The sequence below is a fragment of the Postia placenta genome (assembly GCF_002117355.1).
Source record: "Postia placenta MAD-698-R-SB12 unplaced genomic scaffold POSPLAscaffold_9, whole genome shotgun sequence".
Lineage (NCBI taxonomy): Eukaryota > Fungi > Basidiomycota > Agaricomycetes > Polyporales > Adustoporiaceae > Rhodonia > Rhodonia placenta.
The window spans coordinates 562,786-579,200 of NW_020169840.1; the positions used below are offsets into that span (position 1 = coordinate 562,786).

Below are 16,415 nucleotides of genomic sequence, written 5' to 3' on the forward strand. Positions count from 1 at the left end.
GCAACGTGTGCATATAGCTTGGAGCACGATAGGTCATTTCACGGGATTAACGGAGTGTAAGCCAGTCATCTCGAAGTGCTAGCAGCTACTGTTTTCGGGATTGTGGGTCATTACAAGCGATATCATGCCGTTTGACAGAGGTATTTCATCAATGATCAGTTGCCTCAGAGCCGGGCAGATAGTGGCGCAGAGCAGGATTACAAGCGCCACATAAGCGCCCCGATGCGTTCCCACGTGTTCTGCAATCCACTGCAACTCTCAGAACGCGACGCCACCGACGCGTCACATCGAACACACGATTATGAACCCGATACTAGCGGATCTTTGCTTCATACCGCTCAAATTTCCTATGTCAAGGTTGCGGGGCCCGCCGTAGATATCTCACTAGTCTACACCGCAATAGTACGCTGCAAAACCCTACTTTCGCTTGATCAGATCTCCGAGAGATGAAGGTACGTCACCCCCGAGGTGCCGAGCGCCGCCATGCCGCCTATATGTACTTTTTGCGAGTGAGGTCTACTATCAGATACGGGGTTTTGCAAACTCACGCATTGTTCCCTTCGCTCTGCTTGTGCCACCACAAGGATCATTGTTATTTTACTCAGGCATTGTTGTCACTACATGGAAGAGTACCCAGAATGAAGCTGGGGCTCATACACGAAGGACACCCAGTGGTAGCGAGATGCCGCATTCGAAGCCTCGCATTGCAGTAGTTCTGCAAATTCTATCACGCCTGGGTCACAGCGACAGATTTGAACTCCGCTCGGCAGATGTTGCAGGACTGCCAAGTGCGCTGCCGCATCGTGCCATGATCGAGCGCGGAGTGTGAACGTATCACGCTGACAGTGGCGAGTGTCACGCTTGCTCAAACAGAACAACCATCGCCCACCAGCCATGTCTTGCTGGGTGAATCGGGCTGGTGTACCAGAACACACAGAGCTGTAATATAACGGATCTGGTGTCTGATCGTTGACAAATACACTGAGTGTCTCTGGATCTCGCTCATCACATGTTTGCAGAACACCTCAAGAACAGTCTGCAGGCCGTCATTTCACTTCACGTTCATGTCTTCTCAATCGGTCTTGCACATGGCGTATACTCAGTGCCTACTAGCATATACGATGATTCAAATTATAATTTTCATGGTGTGCGGTGGAGATCACGCAGTTCTGCAAAATTGATGGGTTTTGCAAAACCCCGTATCTGATAGTATTGGGCTTGCTGTCACATGCGCTAGATAATATCTACGGAAATCCGAGTGGATGTCGCCATGGTCCGCGCCGGTCAGTATGCTGCGCATCTCGGGCCTCGGGAGGATACGTGTAGGAGCTCGGCACCGCAGAGGTTCGCTGGGCGACAAGTTGTCGGCACCGACCACAGCCAAGGTGGCTCAGCAGCGGAACGCCTATCTCATGACACCAACATGACACCACAATTGATGGCAAGGTTCCTCCGAAGACTAATCACCAGCTATCGAGTGATGACGGATCGGATTAATCTTACCGTCAGTGGCGTGTGTCATTTTAACTCAGTGATCGCATGGGAGGTATGTTTGCGCCGTCTCATTTAAGACCATCCTCCGTGGGTGACTATTTAAAGCGGCAGATTGCACCCGGGCTCAGGCTGTTCTCATCGGCATGTAGCCGGCGAACTCGTCTGACAAGCGTCTCATGAAGGCCCAAACTACACGAAACATGTAGCTATTTCATTTTTTCCCGCGGGAGTGCCACTTAATGCCGTTGGCAAAAGTGGTATAGGTCCGCCGCGATGGAATTGTCAACCCTGATGAATAAATTTCAAAATTTGATTGCCTCGTACGCCGGTTTTCCGTCGATGTATTCCCAACGTAATCCGAACTTATTGCATGCTCCTCCCGTAGCTCTCGCCTAATGCATATGCCGCCGGCTGGGGCGCCGAAAACGCCACTGTTTACAACCTACAGCCCTGAGAACGCTATATATAATGATTGTCGCCCCCATATAAGAAAGATCACTGTATTTATGGTCTGCCTACGGGAGACTACTGAGAATGCGGCATTTACGCCGATATATTATGCACCGCACGTGATATCTACGGGTCGCATATCATCATATAGTACATAATAGATAACCGTCCGTGGGACTTCTACAATACAAATGCCATGAACCTTGTCCTTGAGATATCTGACACGCGAATAAGTAAGGAATCTAAACACCAATGATGATGGGGCAAGCAATTATGCAGCTATGAAACAACACAAAGGGCACAGAGGGCAGCAGCGACAGCCTAGTTGATCTCCCAACGTGTCGGTGCGCCCGGCGCCTGACATAGGTGGTTGGAGAGTGTCCGCTCCGACGAGAAGAACTTCTTGCAATGTGTGCACACCCATTCACAGACCCTGTTGTGCTTCACGACCTCGTGCCGGAGTCGGTCGTGCTGGCGCGAGAAGTGTTCATTGCATCCCATCGTACACGGCAGCGCCTTCGGCGTCTTCGGTTTGTGGGTGCGGGAGTGCACTTTAAGCGTGTACTCATTCGAGAAGTGGCGCGGGCACTTCGGACATGCGAGCGTGCGCTTCCGCCGTCCAGATGAAAGGGGTGGTTCGGGACTGTCTGCGGGTGTCTCCGGCGAGGATGATTCGGGACTGGCTGTGTCTGACGAGTCTGAAAAGATGCCGCCCTGGGTTTGAGTCGCCTCTGGTGGCGATCCAGAACCGGAAGCAACGGGTGCGTCAGGATCAATGGCGGGAGCATCGCTGGGCGCAAACTGAATGTTGGTGGACGATGAGTTTGGATGATCATTAAGGTGTCTTTCACCCGTCACTGATGCAAGCATGACAGTCAGCTGTCAGGAGCAGACTTGATAGAAGCATTGCTTACATTGGTCATAGGAGGGCCATTCACAATGTGAAGAGGTCGCGAAGGCGGCAGAATCATAGGGAATACTACTTTGTGCCAAGCTGCTGAAGTCGAAGTCTAGAGATGTACGCTTAAGCATACGGGCAAAATCACCAGTCTCAATTTCCTACCTGACAGCGCCATGTCAAAATTGTTGAACTCGAATTCTTGAGCAACATTGGAACTATGATCGGTCACGCTCCCTAAGATGCACGCTCGATTTAGACAGCATCTCAAAGCAACAATCACATTGAACTGACCTCCAGGATAGGGGGCGAAGGACGTGCTGGCAGGCTCTTGATGTGGTACGATCGGAGGGGGATGGTTGCTCTTCGTGTAGACCTGCAAAGTGTGTCCCTCCCCATCCGATGACGTCTCGAAGACGACGGAGCAAGAGGCATTGGGATCACCTGGTGTATTGTCAGTTTCGCTTCGTTCCTTGATCGTTGAAACAGCGCCCACCCATATTCTGTGAGCCATTGGCGATGTCGAACGATGGTTGAACGCTGAAGGAAAACGCCCCAGAGGCGAGCACCCGGACGCACACGCGCAGGCGGCTAAGCTCTTCCACAGGGAAGCTGAGGCAAGACATGCTAATCAAGCTGGTGCGTAGTGTGAGTATCACGGTCTGCCAACGCCTCGAAGCGACAGTATAATAAACTGCAGGCTACCCTGTCCACGCATGAGAGCGGCGGAGCCGATTTGATCATCGCAACGAATTGATAGCCTCACCTCCGATGCGCTCGTTCATAGCCGCACTGCGCGGAGCGGCCAGTTGCAGTCGTCTTGGTTATAGAGATCTCTGCAAACCTACGCTCGATACCAGCCTACGATCCGGCACGGGCGATGCGATGACAGGCACGTTGATGAGCGCCAGGACGGTGAGAATCGAACTTGTCATTGTCATCACAGATAGGCTAGGGCCTCAAAGTGCACCCTCGGTGTTATGTGCGACTGACACATGTCAGTCAGAGTCTTACATCGGATGCACGCCCAAGCCCTCTTGGCAGATTAAGATTGAAAGAAAGCTGCGGCGTGGAGAAGAGCGCCTTCTCCGTTGGGCGCGGATGGTGGGCAGTGTCCCGCGATCCAATGGAGATGCGCGAGAAGGGTCAGAGTCGCACCGTCCTCTTCGGACCAAGGTCTAAATCAGGACCCTCCACGGAGACATGAAGCGACTGCTGTGATTAGAGTCTTTGCGGGGGCACAAGCCCCGCTAACGTCATCCTCGCGGTATCAAAAATAGAAAAGGTTTGCCACCGCCCACTACTATTAGTAGTACATGCTTTGGCAAGATTCGAGCCTTAATGGTGTCGAAACATTCGTTGTACTCACTGTGACAGAGGATTTATTGACTTGATGGATGTTGTAGGCCTCAACTTTACGCTGCAGTCGCCATGTGCTGGTCGGTGGCCGATACACCCGGCCGGCCGCGCCACCACGCCTTGGCCGATTGTTTGCACTGAGTTTAGACATTCAAGCTCCGCGCCGTCATGATTGGCTGGCGTCACTTTAGGAGACGGAGATTGTCTGCCCGCCGCCGTGAGGCCGTTGGGTGTGAAGTAGCCGTAATCCCTCGGCGCTTTAGCTGAGACACCTCGTAGACTTGCTTTTTTAAATATCTCGGCTGTGCTGCTGAAATAAACAGAGTTACTCAACCCATGAGACTCTGTCGTGGTCTATCGTTGAAGGATGGGGAAACGCGGTTGCTGGGACTACATCCGTCCTGCATAGGAATGTGTGACTCTTCCCGGACGCTCATCATTGACCTCAGCGGGGCTTAGAACCAAATTTCAACTTGTCATAGCTACGTGTCATTTTTCTCTGTGGCAGTGACCTCTTTTTCCTACAACTTCAATATCCGGGTAACCTAATTTCGGCTCGCATACCATACAAAACGCCACAATTGGCGCTCGTTATGGTCGTTGCTTCGTCGGGGCTAGGCTGGGGCCGAATACAATCACTGAAACGAGTATCGTTCGCGTCCGTGCACACCTACACTGCAATGTTTGTAGGGAGCCACTGGCCGCGGACGAGTGCATTGGCCGGATGTTTGATGCGACCAACTAGCCCCGTGCGGCGGCCTTGCGCCCCGGCCGACACTTCCTCGTAGTGCTGATGTGCAGCTCGAGATCTTCTGAAAATGATCATACTTGACTTGGCTCACAAAACCCAAATCATCTACACTTCCTTACAGCCGGCTTCATATTTCCCAGGTTGGAAACGCCTCGCTATAATGCAAGATTGATCTTGCCATAACTAGGTCCGAAGCCGAAGTCTATCGCATCTGCTCCACCTTGTCACGCTCTCGAAGACTTGTAAGGCCCTGACCCTCGCTTCCCGCCTTCTTCCTGCACCCACAACGTACAACCGCCATCACAGGGTGAGTTTGCATTTGCACCAAGACTGTATACACGGCAGGACGTTTCTCTCGGCATGACAGAAAACGTCAACTGAGATACTAGCGAGGAAAGATCTACCCGACACGATACTGCTGCAATCCTCACAAAATGATGCCGATGTACCCGCGATGCGCAGTCGCAGCTCTGCCGAAGCAGTCGGGGTCTCGCCCGTGTAGGGTGTGCTTCATGTGCCTGGCGGTTATTTCGCTGCTGCGAGATTTCAAAGTGCACCGCACAAGGAGTCTCGACACGATTGATAATGCTGCCATGCGATCAACGGAAAATCGCAAGGGGCCCTAGTGGCTAGCCAAGCTGCTCAGTGGTGCTTAGCCTCCTCAATGGGGACACTCGAATCTATAAGCATGGTGCCTACAAGCATGATCAAGCTTACAGACCCTATAATTTACAGACGTGCTGACAAATGGGCTGACAGACCTGCGAGACTGCGATTTATCAGTGCTGAATGACGCCCCACAGTCAAGGAGACAGGTACGTCATATCACTGAAGATTTAAATGCGAGGGCTTGGATGTGGTGCCTGATTGCTGCGGAATCGCCTGGATTTACACAGTAGCATCAGCGCTAAGTACTCCGAATGGTGCCTATATCACTTGGTGCAGGATATGTCGACTAAACGGTACCATCCCATACTGTTGCGCCGTTGTCTATGAATGCGGTTGATCGGTCGCTCCAAATACAGTATGCTCCTAGATCCGTTCGTCGTGGTCTCTGAGCTGAATTCCTCGAAAAAGGTTCCTTCAGCTTGATTGTGGGGGCGTGAACCCTTCACCACAAGGTATGAACAAGATCTCTCGTTCATCTCAAGCAGGACTCTTCAAAGTGCCATAGTTCGCTGATACTCGCGGATGGATCACATACCATAAACATGCCGTTCTTGTATTTTTCTAGGCAGTTAAACTCGTTCTCAGATTCTCAGAAAAAGGTCGCTTGGCTTTGACACACCCATGGCAGAAGGCGACATTCCCTTACCAATTTCTATCGGTGTACCTTGCGATCTCTGCTGAGGGTATCATCCAGTCTTCCGGATATCGCGCAGTATTTATTTTAAGGACTAGATGGCACTTCATGCTGCCAGCAGACGGCTCGGTGATGGTCATAGTCTCTGAGGAGCATCTCAATGTCAGAATATCTGCGCAGCGCGAGCGAATCATGCGCCGTGCAACCCGGGGAACTATGGGCTTTTCCTTTCGTAGTCTGTCAGCTTCGTGATTATTCGATAGAACGTGGCACAGTCTCCATGATAGGCTGTCGCCTCGACGTGGGTGACGGCCTCATATAACGAAAACAGGCTCCATTGACGGATCGGCACTGACTCCATGATGTTTGGCACAGGTCCTCTGCCGATCTTGAATCTGATCATTATGATCTTACTATTACAGCAAAACCAATATTGATAGACCTCCCTCGTAAAAAGTACAGATAGGCGGCATGGAGCACAGCGGCGCTCGGCACCTTGAGGGTGACGTGTCCTCATCCCTCAGAGATCTCAGTGTTGTTCACGGCGGCCATATATAGTATGTCTCAGGCTCTTCTTCTGCAAACAAAGATAGACAGCGATGGACTCTGCGATACCAGCAGCTTCCTTGATCTGATCATTAGTCGTGGAGTCAGACATGTTTTATACACCGAATTCCTTCTGAAGAGGGACATATAATCCATTACTGATAATGACGGCGAAAGGACAAGGGGATTACAGCAAGCGTCTACCTCACGATCCTCCGTAGCCCATCGGCCGCTCGTCGACGTGTCTGCACCACTGCCGATTCCTGCCGCGAGCTTCTGCCCCACTTTGCCGGTGTGTATACTTTGCGAGGGGAGGTCTATCAATATGTTGGAACTTGGAATTGTGGCGAGCGCACGCCATCGTATTTGGTGTTGTTTGTAGTACCTCATAGACTTTGCGCGAGCCATCCTGTATGTTCCTTACGCGTTTGACAGAGCTCAGACAAACGCGATATATCTTCGTCGATCGTTCTCGCCTCGGGTCTCGGACGAACTTTAACACAATATTGGTTTTGCTGTATCATTCCTACGCGATCGCTATAAGCATCCGTGCTCATTCGTGCTCAATCAATCATCCTATTTGCCCACGATGAGCGTAGCAGGCTACTGTCGGCCCAGAATCACGACGTTTCTTCATGCGATCCTGAGCGACGAACAAAATAGAGGTATCTCTTGATACACCCTGCAGTGTCGACTCAATGAAAGTTATGACCAAATGACTGTTTACTATTACAAGCCGTGAAGTACGTCGGACACACATTTCCGGGGGGGCGGGGGGCGTATACGTGAAGGCAAAACGCACTCTGACGTCTAACGCGCTCTACCTGGTCCCCCTAAACTACCTGTGTCACACAGTATCTGAGCCCCGTTCCCTAAACTTCACATCCACAACAGATGCATCGTCGCCGAACCGCGCAGTAGCGACCTCCCTATGTACGTTGATCACCAGCGGGCTCTGAGGGGGGTAGTTGACCGATCCAGTGCCCTTGCTCTGCAGATCGTGGGGCGCCACACGAAGCTCGCCAGAGGCCAACTGATCGCGCATCTCGTGGGACTCCATGGTCAGCGTCATGCGAGTACTGGTCGGGCTGGTACGCAGGCGTTTGCGATTGTTCAGACTGATGAATGCGGCGTTGGCGTATCTGGACGACATAGTCAGCATCGATCGAACCCGCAGAAATACTATGCAGCGCACAGCTTCGACAGCATGACAAGTCTGTGTATGTGAATATTTCGACGTCAGGATATCTGCTCAGGCGCGGAGTATGAGGCAGTACGCACGGCAAATCGCACAGAAGGATGGGCAACGCAGGACCCTGTACCCCTTTGTACTTGTCCTCGTAACGTTGTAGCACTACCTTGTCACGTATAAAGAACACAAGTGCAAGGACAGCAACGCTAGCTGAAAGTGAACAGTTAGATTTGGCTCATCAAGAACGCCGGTAAAATGTACCAGTAACAGCGCCGCTTTCCACTACATACACGATAAGACGATTGAGTAGCGCGTCTGTATGTCCGTGGCCAGTCTTGTGGCGATGAAGCTAGCTCGCACAATGCATCGTAAACAAGAGTGAATAGGGATGAGGAGTAGAGAATATGCTCACCAGAAGCGCCATGGAAATTGCAATAATGATGTCCACCAACGCACTCCCACTAAGCCAAACCTGTTCAGTTGTTCAGAGGTAATTCTGATGGATAGCATGTGTCACGGACTATGATAGGAGTTGCTGATACTTCCCAATGTTCTATGAATACGTCATCATAGTCTGCTGAGAACTTGTTCATGGTCTGGTCTCAGGATGCCGGCGTATATGCAAGAGTGGACAAGTTTCTACGCACTGAACCTGACTGGCTCCCGCTCATGACCGTGCTTATGAGACCGGCAGTCGCTTGGCCGAGCGAGAGCTGCCCAACGCTTGCAATGAGCGTCATGTTTTGATTTAGTATCGGGAGCTAGTTGCGCACCAGAGCAATCATGATAGCGAGGTAGCCAAGCCGTTTCCCCGAGATGATATGAATTCGCCACGCGTAGAACAGTTGCACCGCGACAGAGATGATCACAGACATAATCGGCATCCCGTACGTCAGAAGATCCAACGTCGCGTCGCCGGGCGGCAGATAGACAATGATCAGTTGAGCATATACACCGGCAGATTGAAAGATTGTCTGGAGGAGCTCCGCAAGAAAGGTGAGATAGACTGAGCATGAAGGCAATGAGCTTATGCCAGTAACATACCACAAGCGCTTACCAAACAGCTTCAACGGAAGCGTATCGTCAGGGAATAAAACATAATAGAGATCTAGGCTTATGTTGGTGACTTTAGTAGAGACTGCGGCCAGCTTACTTACATAGCTGAAGGAAGAGCAGTCCTTGGAGACCCCAGTTGAAGAATGAGCCGACCAACTGGATCCATACTATAAGCTAATCTTGGCAATTAGGATATCTTGTACGACGCACAAGAGGTCCGTAAGGCCCGGTTCTGGTGGTATAATATATGAGGTCATAAGTATGAGAGCCAGTTCAGAATATAAGTCTCACATAGATACAGTGGGACAAGAACTGCTTTGGGCCGCGCCACTGGGGCAGTTGGCACTCATGTTGGTAGCCAGGACAGGAGTACACCACGGGAGTCACACCCTAGATCTCACCTTAAGCTTTTCAGAATGCATCATTCGCAATGCCTGCCCGCCGGACGAGACCGCCGGTTATCATCGTGATGTTGTTAAAGTTCCGCCCATTGAACGCCTCAAACCTCGGACTGCCATCGCGCCGCTCTCAGTGGGGAGCGGAGAACAGCTTCGATCAGATTTGATAGCGAAGCAGTCTGCGAGGTCCGGGTAATTTCGCACAGGCTGAGGCAACGAACGCCGAAGAGCAATGGCCACATCATGTTCGATTGACCACACGCCTGTCAAAGATCATGCGTAAATATGATACACGTGAGTCACAATTGCCACAGACAGTCCGAACGGGGCTTCTATGCATATCAAAGACGGGACAGCACCCTAACACTCAAGCAGAAGGTCACTGACTTGGCTTGACGTTTAAGACAAGCCATCACAGCGGTCGCCGTCCGCAGGGCGCCGCAAGAAAAACGCGTCATAGACTCCATGTGGCCTATAGTCGTGCCGCACTTGGCAGAGGCCGGATTTGATTGACATACTCGCAGGAGTATTGGGTCGACATCTGTAGACTAGTCAGCCCGTGTTGACTACCAGCGACAAGCAACCATATGCTGATGGAAGAGCAAATTCTTGCTGGCATGGCTGCACGGAACTCTGGCACTGGGGACCCTGGAGTACGCCCGCCAAGACATGAATGAACTGTAAGTGTAAGGGTCCGATGCATACCTACAGTTGGAATGAAAATGGAGGAGTATCATCACGGAGTCGGGAGTCAATTTGGAAGTAGCGCCCGGTGTCACGAGCGCTTTCAAATAATCATTGCTTTCCCTAAACGTCTACCATCTCCAATTCTACAGCTCACCGATCATCTCTCGGCTTCACTTGAAACGAGGTCTTCTCATTCAGCCGTATAATACATTGTAAGTAATAGATTAATAAATATGCGGTCTAATGATTGTGCCAATGACGATGTAGAATAAATAAAACACGCCTGAGATGCTGCCACTATTGCGGCAACTTGAACCCTCCCCTCCACAGCTGTCCCAGGAGGTTACTCGGGTCGTATGCACTCTTTGCCTGCTGCAGACGCTCCAGGTTCGAGTCGCCGATCTGCTCGTAGATCGGCTGGCTTCCGTCCGCATAGTTGAGGTACAACCATTCTATCGAGCAAGTCAGGACACATGATCCACACGCGAGACCGAGGAGGCGGACTTACGGTTGAGCACTCCGCGTTGGCTGGCCAGATTCTGCGCGTAGTCCAGAAATTGCTGTGCCTTGGAATGGACCTCATCGTCAAGCGAGGGGTCGGTCCAAATGACATGCTCCAGGATGACTGACAGCGAACAGCATAAGCACGGGTTCTGCGATTGCACCTGGAGAATCACATACGGAACAGGTTATCGCCAGACAGTCCCGAAGGGTTGTTTCCAGCCTGGGTAGCCTGGATGAACTTCTGGTCGATAGGCTGGATGTCAAGGCTCCATTGCGTGCCGTTGGTGGTCACCAGATCCGCAAAGAGCTGCTTGCCGTAATCAAACACGTCGAGAACTATTTGAGCATCGGCATCGAAGGTCAGGGTCCACCAGTTAGTCCGGAAGCCCGAAGGGTCCCCGGCGGCAAATGCAGCAGTTAAAGAGGTGATGTTAGTAACCGCAAGCGTGTTGGTCGTTGCTGACGGCACAAATTCTTCCAGGCCGGAAAACAAAGGAGGGAAGCTCTCTGGATGAAGATACGCGTTGGAAATACTGGCAAACGAGATATCAGCACCACAAGGACAGGATCACGAATAGCTGAGCCTACAATAGATCGTAATCCTGCACATCGGGGTTCCAAGCCAAAGTGACCGCCGACAAGCCCTCGGGGTCGTCCTGAGGTACGTCGCGAATTAGGGCAGGCGCTCAAGAATCACAAATACACGGGACTCACATTCAGCTTCAGCGTGAAGTTGGCCAAATAGTCCATCACTTCCGGCGCCTGGGAAATGTTGAGGCCAACGGTTCCGCCCCACATGCCATCCAGAGGGAAGGTCTCCAAGATGTAACTGGTGACGATACCGTAGTTCGTGGAGCCTGGACAAACATTCAAAGTCAGTCATGCGCCGATTCAGTGAATAGCTGGGGCTTACCGAGACCCATCGCCCAATAGAGATCGGTGTTCTCGGTCGCAGAAGCGTTTACAATTGTGCCATTGGCCAGGACGATCTCTGAGAAACGGCGTTAGAGCATGCAAAGTGAGCAGGATGTGCTTCCCAACACACCGTATTGTGCGATGTAATTGTTCGCCAGGCCGTGCTGATAACTCAAGAAGCTGATACCACCTGCAAATCAGGACCACATCAGCGATCCTCGATGCGACACCCATCTAGGATGTATGTTTACCAGCCACGAGGAACCCTCCCACGCCGACTGTTGAAGCACGGCCCCCAACGACCGTCAAGTTGAGCGGGGTCAGTAGGTCATATACCTTGGACTAGGGGTTTCCGCTCTTCAACAAGATTCTCAACGGAGAGTGGAGGCACATACCCATGCAGCGCCGGACTGCGCTGTGGCGGTCTTCTGGTCTGAGGCCAGGGAGACCGTGCTCATCTGCTCCATGTCGATCGTGAACCCGGACGCGTCGATATTCGACGATCCGTTCCAGTTCATGTGCCCGCCAGAGCGCACAGCGAACAAACAACCCGTGCTAATAGCCACCTTCATGATCTGCGAGACATCATCCGATGAAGTCGGGGCGACACGGCATGCCGGGGTCAAAGCGGCCTGTTGTGCGGAATAATACGTGCTCTCTTCTTCAACATAAGCCGAATTATTAGAATAGAAGACGGCGCTGGGCAAAGCCTCCTGGATACTGACACACTATAAACATACACAGTAAGTCCTCCAATATTCGATTATATTCGGAATTGAACTTACGCATTGGTCGGCCAGTGACTGGGTGGAAGCGCGCACCGAAGATGAAAGAGCTAAAGTAGAAAGCAGAAGAAGGGAATACATAATAGCGTGCAGAACGTCGAGTACGTCCTGCAGCCCTTATACGATCGTCCGCACGCACCCAGGCTCCCGCCGGCTCGCACAGGATCCCATGAAACATGATGGTCAGCCTCCGCATATGTCACTTCCCTACGTCCGATCGCCGTCGCGACTGTTCACATCCCGCCGAAAATATAGAAATGGTGAGCGGCCGTATACTGAACCGCAGCACTCACGATGATGAGTTGTCATTCAGCCGTCGGCACTGCCACAAGCGAGGCCCCGCCACTCTGCAACACAGCCATCTCGGATTTATGAGAACAAAACGGCGTGTACCGCAATGAGCGACTCCGCATGCACCCCACTGTGCGAGCAAGACCGACAAGTTGGCTGTTGATCTGTCCGCAGCCTGAGTTTGTTGCCGTGCGCGCGAGATCTGTCTAATGTCGTTGTGGAGCACTTACGGATTGTGCGCTGCGTCGGGTCGGGTACCTGGCGGCAATCTGGACGGGTATAATAGTACTAGTATCCCCGATCATCACTTTCGCCTGTCCATTTTGCGGTACGCGCTGATGAGTGGCTCGGAGAAGCAGATATGTGAACAAGGCTCCACAACGTGATGTCCTTGTGAACATCGGCGTGCGCCACGATGCTGGTTTCACACGTCAATTCGACTCCTTTGCAGCAAAGCCGGCGACATTCGACCTTCCTCGCAAAGCTGCAGATAGACGGCATGGAACATGGCAACACTCGGCACCTCGGGGTGACGAATCTTCATCGATTCATCTCCCGCAGATCTCGACCTGTTCGCGGCAGTCATATGTAGTATGCATGACGGCGAGAGGAGGTTACAGCGAGTGTCTACCTCAGTAGTCCTTATTTGGTATCATATCTCCGATTAGCCGCACACCGCCTCTGCATCATTACCGACTCCTACTGTGAGCTTCTGCCTCACCCTACCCCCAGGTATGATCTGCGAGGGGAGGTCTACCGTTATTGTAGGATGTTGGTATTAGAGACCTGAGCCCACGAAGGCCTCAAGGAGGCAGCGACATGGTGCGCAGACAGGGTTGTAGCTGTAAAGGACGGCCCTCGAGCTACCTTCCCCTGAGTCTCAGCCATTCGACGCCTGATACGTTGGGAGCCTTGCCTGCAAAAGAGCCCATCCGACGCGGAATGCGAGTTTCACAAAATACTTCATTGATGACAGAATACAAGTAGCCCTATGTACTTTCGGGCGCAGGCCACAAAAGCGCACAAACGGACCATGTCCCTTACACGCCCGCTCACTGCTTGTCCAAGTGCGTCATGAGCTCCTTGCCCTCGATCAGCAGGTCCGCCGAGAGCGCCTCGTTCTTGTCCGCGTCGTCCACCATCCCCTTCGCGACCGCGCGGAAGCCGATGATCGCGTCCTTGCCGAGGGGCACGCGCACCGGCGGGTTCGGGTTCTGCGCGATCTGGTGGTAGATCGCCCGCATCGCTGTCGGTCGGGGCAACGTCAGAGCACGCGCGGAATCGGAAGACGAACACAGTTTAGAGCTGTGCAGCAGCCAGCAACGTACCCTTGTGCGTGTCGCCGGGAAGGGGCGCGTTCGGGATGTATGCGCGGAGGTGCTTCACGGTCGCCTGCTCCTTGTACGCGGGGTGCAGCTCCGTCTGCACGAGGGACTCGGGCTGCGAGCCGCGCGTGGCGAAGCCGCCAGGGAGGACATTGGTGATCTAGGCAGATCGTGAGCGCGCGTGCAGCGGCGAGACGCAGGTCAGCCAACCTTGATGTTCCACTTGGGATCCATCTCCTGCTCAAGACGTCAGTAAGAAGCGACACAAGGGGGATAGACGCTGCGTGCCTTTGCGAGACATTCAAGCCCTGCCTCGACCGCTGTCCCGTGTGGAATGTCAGCGCACACGCAAAGTAAAGCTAGTGTTGAGACGCACCATGCTTGCTCGCGGTGTAGTAGCCCAGGGCGCCACTGGTCGCGACAGACAGCATGCTCGTGATGCTGATCAAGTGGCCGCCCTGTGTGGTGTTCACCTCGCGGAAAAAGCGCACCGCCTCCCGCGCGACGCCCATCGCGCCCCAGAAGTTCGTCTCGAACAGCTTGCGCGCGACATCGTCCGGGACGCTCTCGATCTCGCCGAGGATCGCGTACCCCGCGTTGTTGAACACGATGTCGATGCGCCCGAACGCCGCGCGCGCGGTCTCGAAGGCCGCGGCGATGTCGGACGGCTGCGTCACGTCGAGCTTGACGGTGAGCAGGCGGTCCTTGGGGTAGCGCGCTGCGAGCTCGCTGAGCACCTCGGGCTTGCGCAGGGTGGCGACCGCGATGTCGCCGTTTTCGAGCACCTGGACCGGGCTGTAGGACGTTCGTTGACGATGCGAGGGAGCGCGGGACTCACCACTTCTGTCATGGCACGGCCCATGCCAGAGGATGCACCGGTGACTGTAGGGCGCACGAGACGATCAGTTTAGTGTCCTGCATGCAAGCACATAGTTTGGAAAGACGTACTGAACCAGACCGCGGGACTCATGGTTAGACTTTTAGCTGAGGGGGTTGGGGGATGGCTTCAGGAAGGTGCGGCGTCGACGTCTGCCCGGTCTCGACGCAAATGCGTTTGTCTTATCTGAGTTTCTGCACCGCATGAGTGAGCATAACAAATCCGATATCAGTCATTGCAATTCTTCAGTCCGATTCTTGAACGTACGGGATAGCTTCCGTGACACAGGAGCCTCTGGTGTACAACGGCCGCAAAAAGGGGGAGCGCTGGATCTTTTTATGTAAAGGATTGCGCGAAGGTAACGGCCTTCCTCTATCGGACAAGAGAAGGTCAGTCGCTGGGCCTACCACTGGCAAGCCGAAGGCGACGCACAGGCCCGCTCATGAGTAAAGACACATGACGGTGGTGCCAATTGTATTGTTTTCGGTGACATTTGGCGCGCTATGTCTGAATCCAATCGAAACCAAGACACGTACGGTCACAAACGGACTGATCATAACATGTTCAAAGCCGACGTTCTCAGAGGTCTCGAGTGGTCAATACAGAGCATGCAAATATGCTCTGTATACCACACATCTGTTTGGGCACCAGAGTCAAGCAAGAACTCGGAAGAGGGTGACTTCCAAATTAGGTTGTCGACGGCCGCAAACCACAACAATTGACAATATTGACTGATTGGATCAGAAACCAAATACGTTCAACTACCCTGGCGGCATTCTTCATCTTCAAACGCTGCATCTCTTCTACACTTGTAATGGCCTTCCTTCTTGCTCAAGAAGCCAAACCGGCTGGGTGAACGACACATTATAAGATAATCCAAATCACAGTCCTCGTTGAACCTTACTTTTTGTTTCTGAAACAGGAGTTCCTAGTGCAGTGCGAGGGACCATTTCTTGTTACCACATAGAGTCGTCGACGGCCGCCTGTCACTTGCATCGTCAGTAGCCGTCTCACGCCACATCCGGGCATTAATCGCACCTCTATCACAGAAGTACGGTGACATACGATACGCGAGGCGGCAAACCGTCACGTTTCATTCTCTCAGGTGTCAGGTCTACCAAACGCACCCAACTGACCACGGAGCTATCAGCAGGGACTGGCTTGTCCTTTGGGCATGCCTCTGCGGCGGCGCTGGCGATGGCATACGTGCTGAGCTGCGGTTGGAGTGTACAGCTCCTGGTCTCATTGATATCCGATGCGTTCATGATACTAGTCGGACCCTACCTTGCCCCACTATCAACGTTGACATCTCGGCGGCTTCCCTTCACTGTATTGAGCGCGGTCCCTGGAGGATTTACTCATTCAATCTTACTGGCGCTCTCACAAGCTCGCTTCGCGTCCGTACCCCTCGCGCTGACTCCCGAACTATTTGCAGGCCCCCAGCTGCTGGCTAAAGCAGCGCGCCTGCCCGCCCTCCGTTCCACGCTCCTTCATTCATTCATAACCGGCTCTCTTCCTTCTATCTCAGCCGTTCTTGCCAGTCTTCTTGCCGTTTTTAATCCTCGAGCCGCGTATTTTCCTGCT

At 52.9% G+C, this 16,415-nt stretch overlaps 4 protein-coding genes across 4 annotated transcripts; all 4 read right to left on the reverse strand.

Moving 5' to 3' along the window:
• Window positions 1-2,265: 2,265 nt before the first annotated feature.
• On the reverse strand, window positions 2,266-3,468 carry POSPLADRAFT_1057855 (hypothetical protein; the record flags this gene model as incomplete). Its single annotated transcript, XM_024480963.1, has 5 exons — window positions 2,266-2,801; window positions 2,859-2,954; window positions 3,008-3,079; window positions 3,137-3,286; window positions 3,339-3,468. 5 exons carry the CDS (start codon window positions 3,466-3,468, stop codon window positions 2,266-2,268), a joined length of 984 nt encoding a protein of 327 aa, XP_024337704.1.
• Window positions 3,469-6,829: 3,361 nt separating this feature from the next.
• POSPLADRAFT_1101459 (hypothetical protein) lies at window positions 6,830-7,143 on the reverse strand (the record flags this gene model as incomplete). Its single annotated transcript, XM_024483217.1, has 2 exons — window positions 6,830-6,886; window positions 7,006-7,143. Coding segments are annotated over 2 exons (195 nt in total), but the record flags the coding sequence as incomplete, so codon positions are not given.
• Window positions 7,144-7,648: 505 nt separating this feature from the next.
• Window positions 7,649-9,471, reverse strand: POSPLADRAFT_1047230 (hypothetical protein; the record flags this gene model as incomplete). The annotated part of the gene is made up of 9 exons (XM_024479233.1): window positions 7,649-7,943; window positions 8,083-8,203; window positions 8,255-8,342; window positions 8,406-8,465; window positions 8,641-8,754; window positions 8,845-8,999; window positions 9,151-9,216; window positions 9,260-9,281; window positions 9,451-9,471. 9 exons carry the CDS (start codon window positions 9,469-9,471, stop codon window positions 7,649-7,651), a joined length of 942 nt encoding a protein of 313 aa, XP_024337706.1.
• Window positions 9,472-10,431: 960 nt separating this feature from the next.
• POSPLADRAFT_1146128 (hypothetical protein) lies at window positions 10,432-14,924 on the reverse strand (the record flags this gene model as incomplete). The annotated part of the gene is made up of 20 exons (XM_024485884.1): window positions 10,432-10,586; window positions 10,643-10,759; window positions 10,816-11,171; window positions 11,227-11,294; window positions 11,353-11,495; window positions 11,552-11,629; window positions 11,684-11,743; window positions 11,805-11,895; window positions 11,949-12,281; window positions 12,339-12,388; window positions 12,478-12,567; window positions 12,860-12,898; window positions 13,101-13,198; window positions 13,686-13,875; window positions 13,958-14,114; window positions 14,165-14,191; window positions 14,234-14,274; window positions 14,331-14,739; window positions 14,793-14,836; window positions 14,903-14,924. The coding sequence occupies 20 exons, from the start codon at window positions 14,922-14,924 to the stop codon at window positions 10,432-10,434; spliced, it is 2,568 nt and encodes an 855-aa protein (XP_024337707.1).
• Between the last annotated feature and the right edge of the window lie 1,491 nt (window positions 14,925-16,415).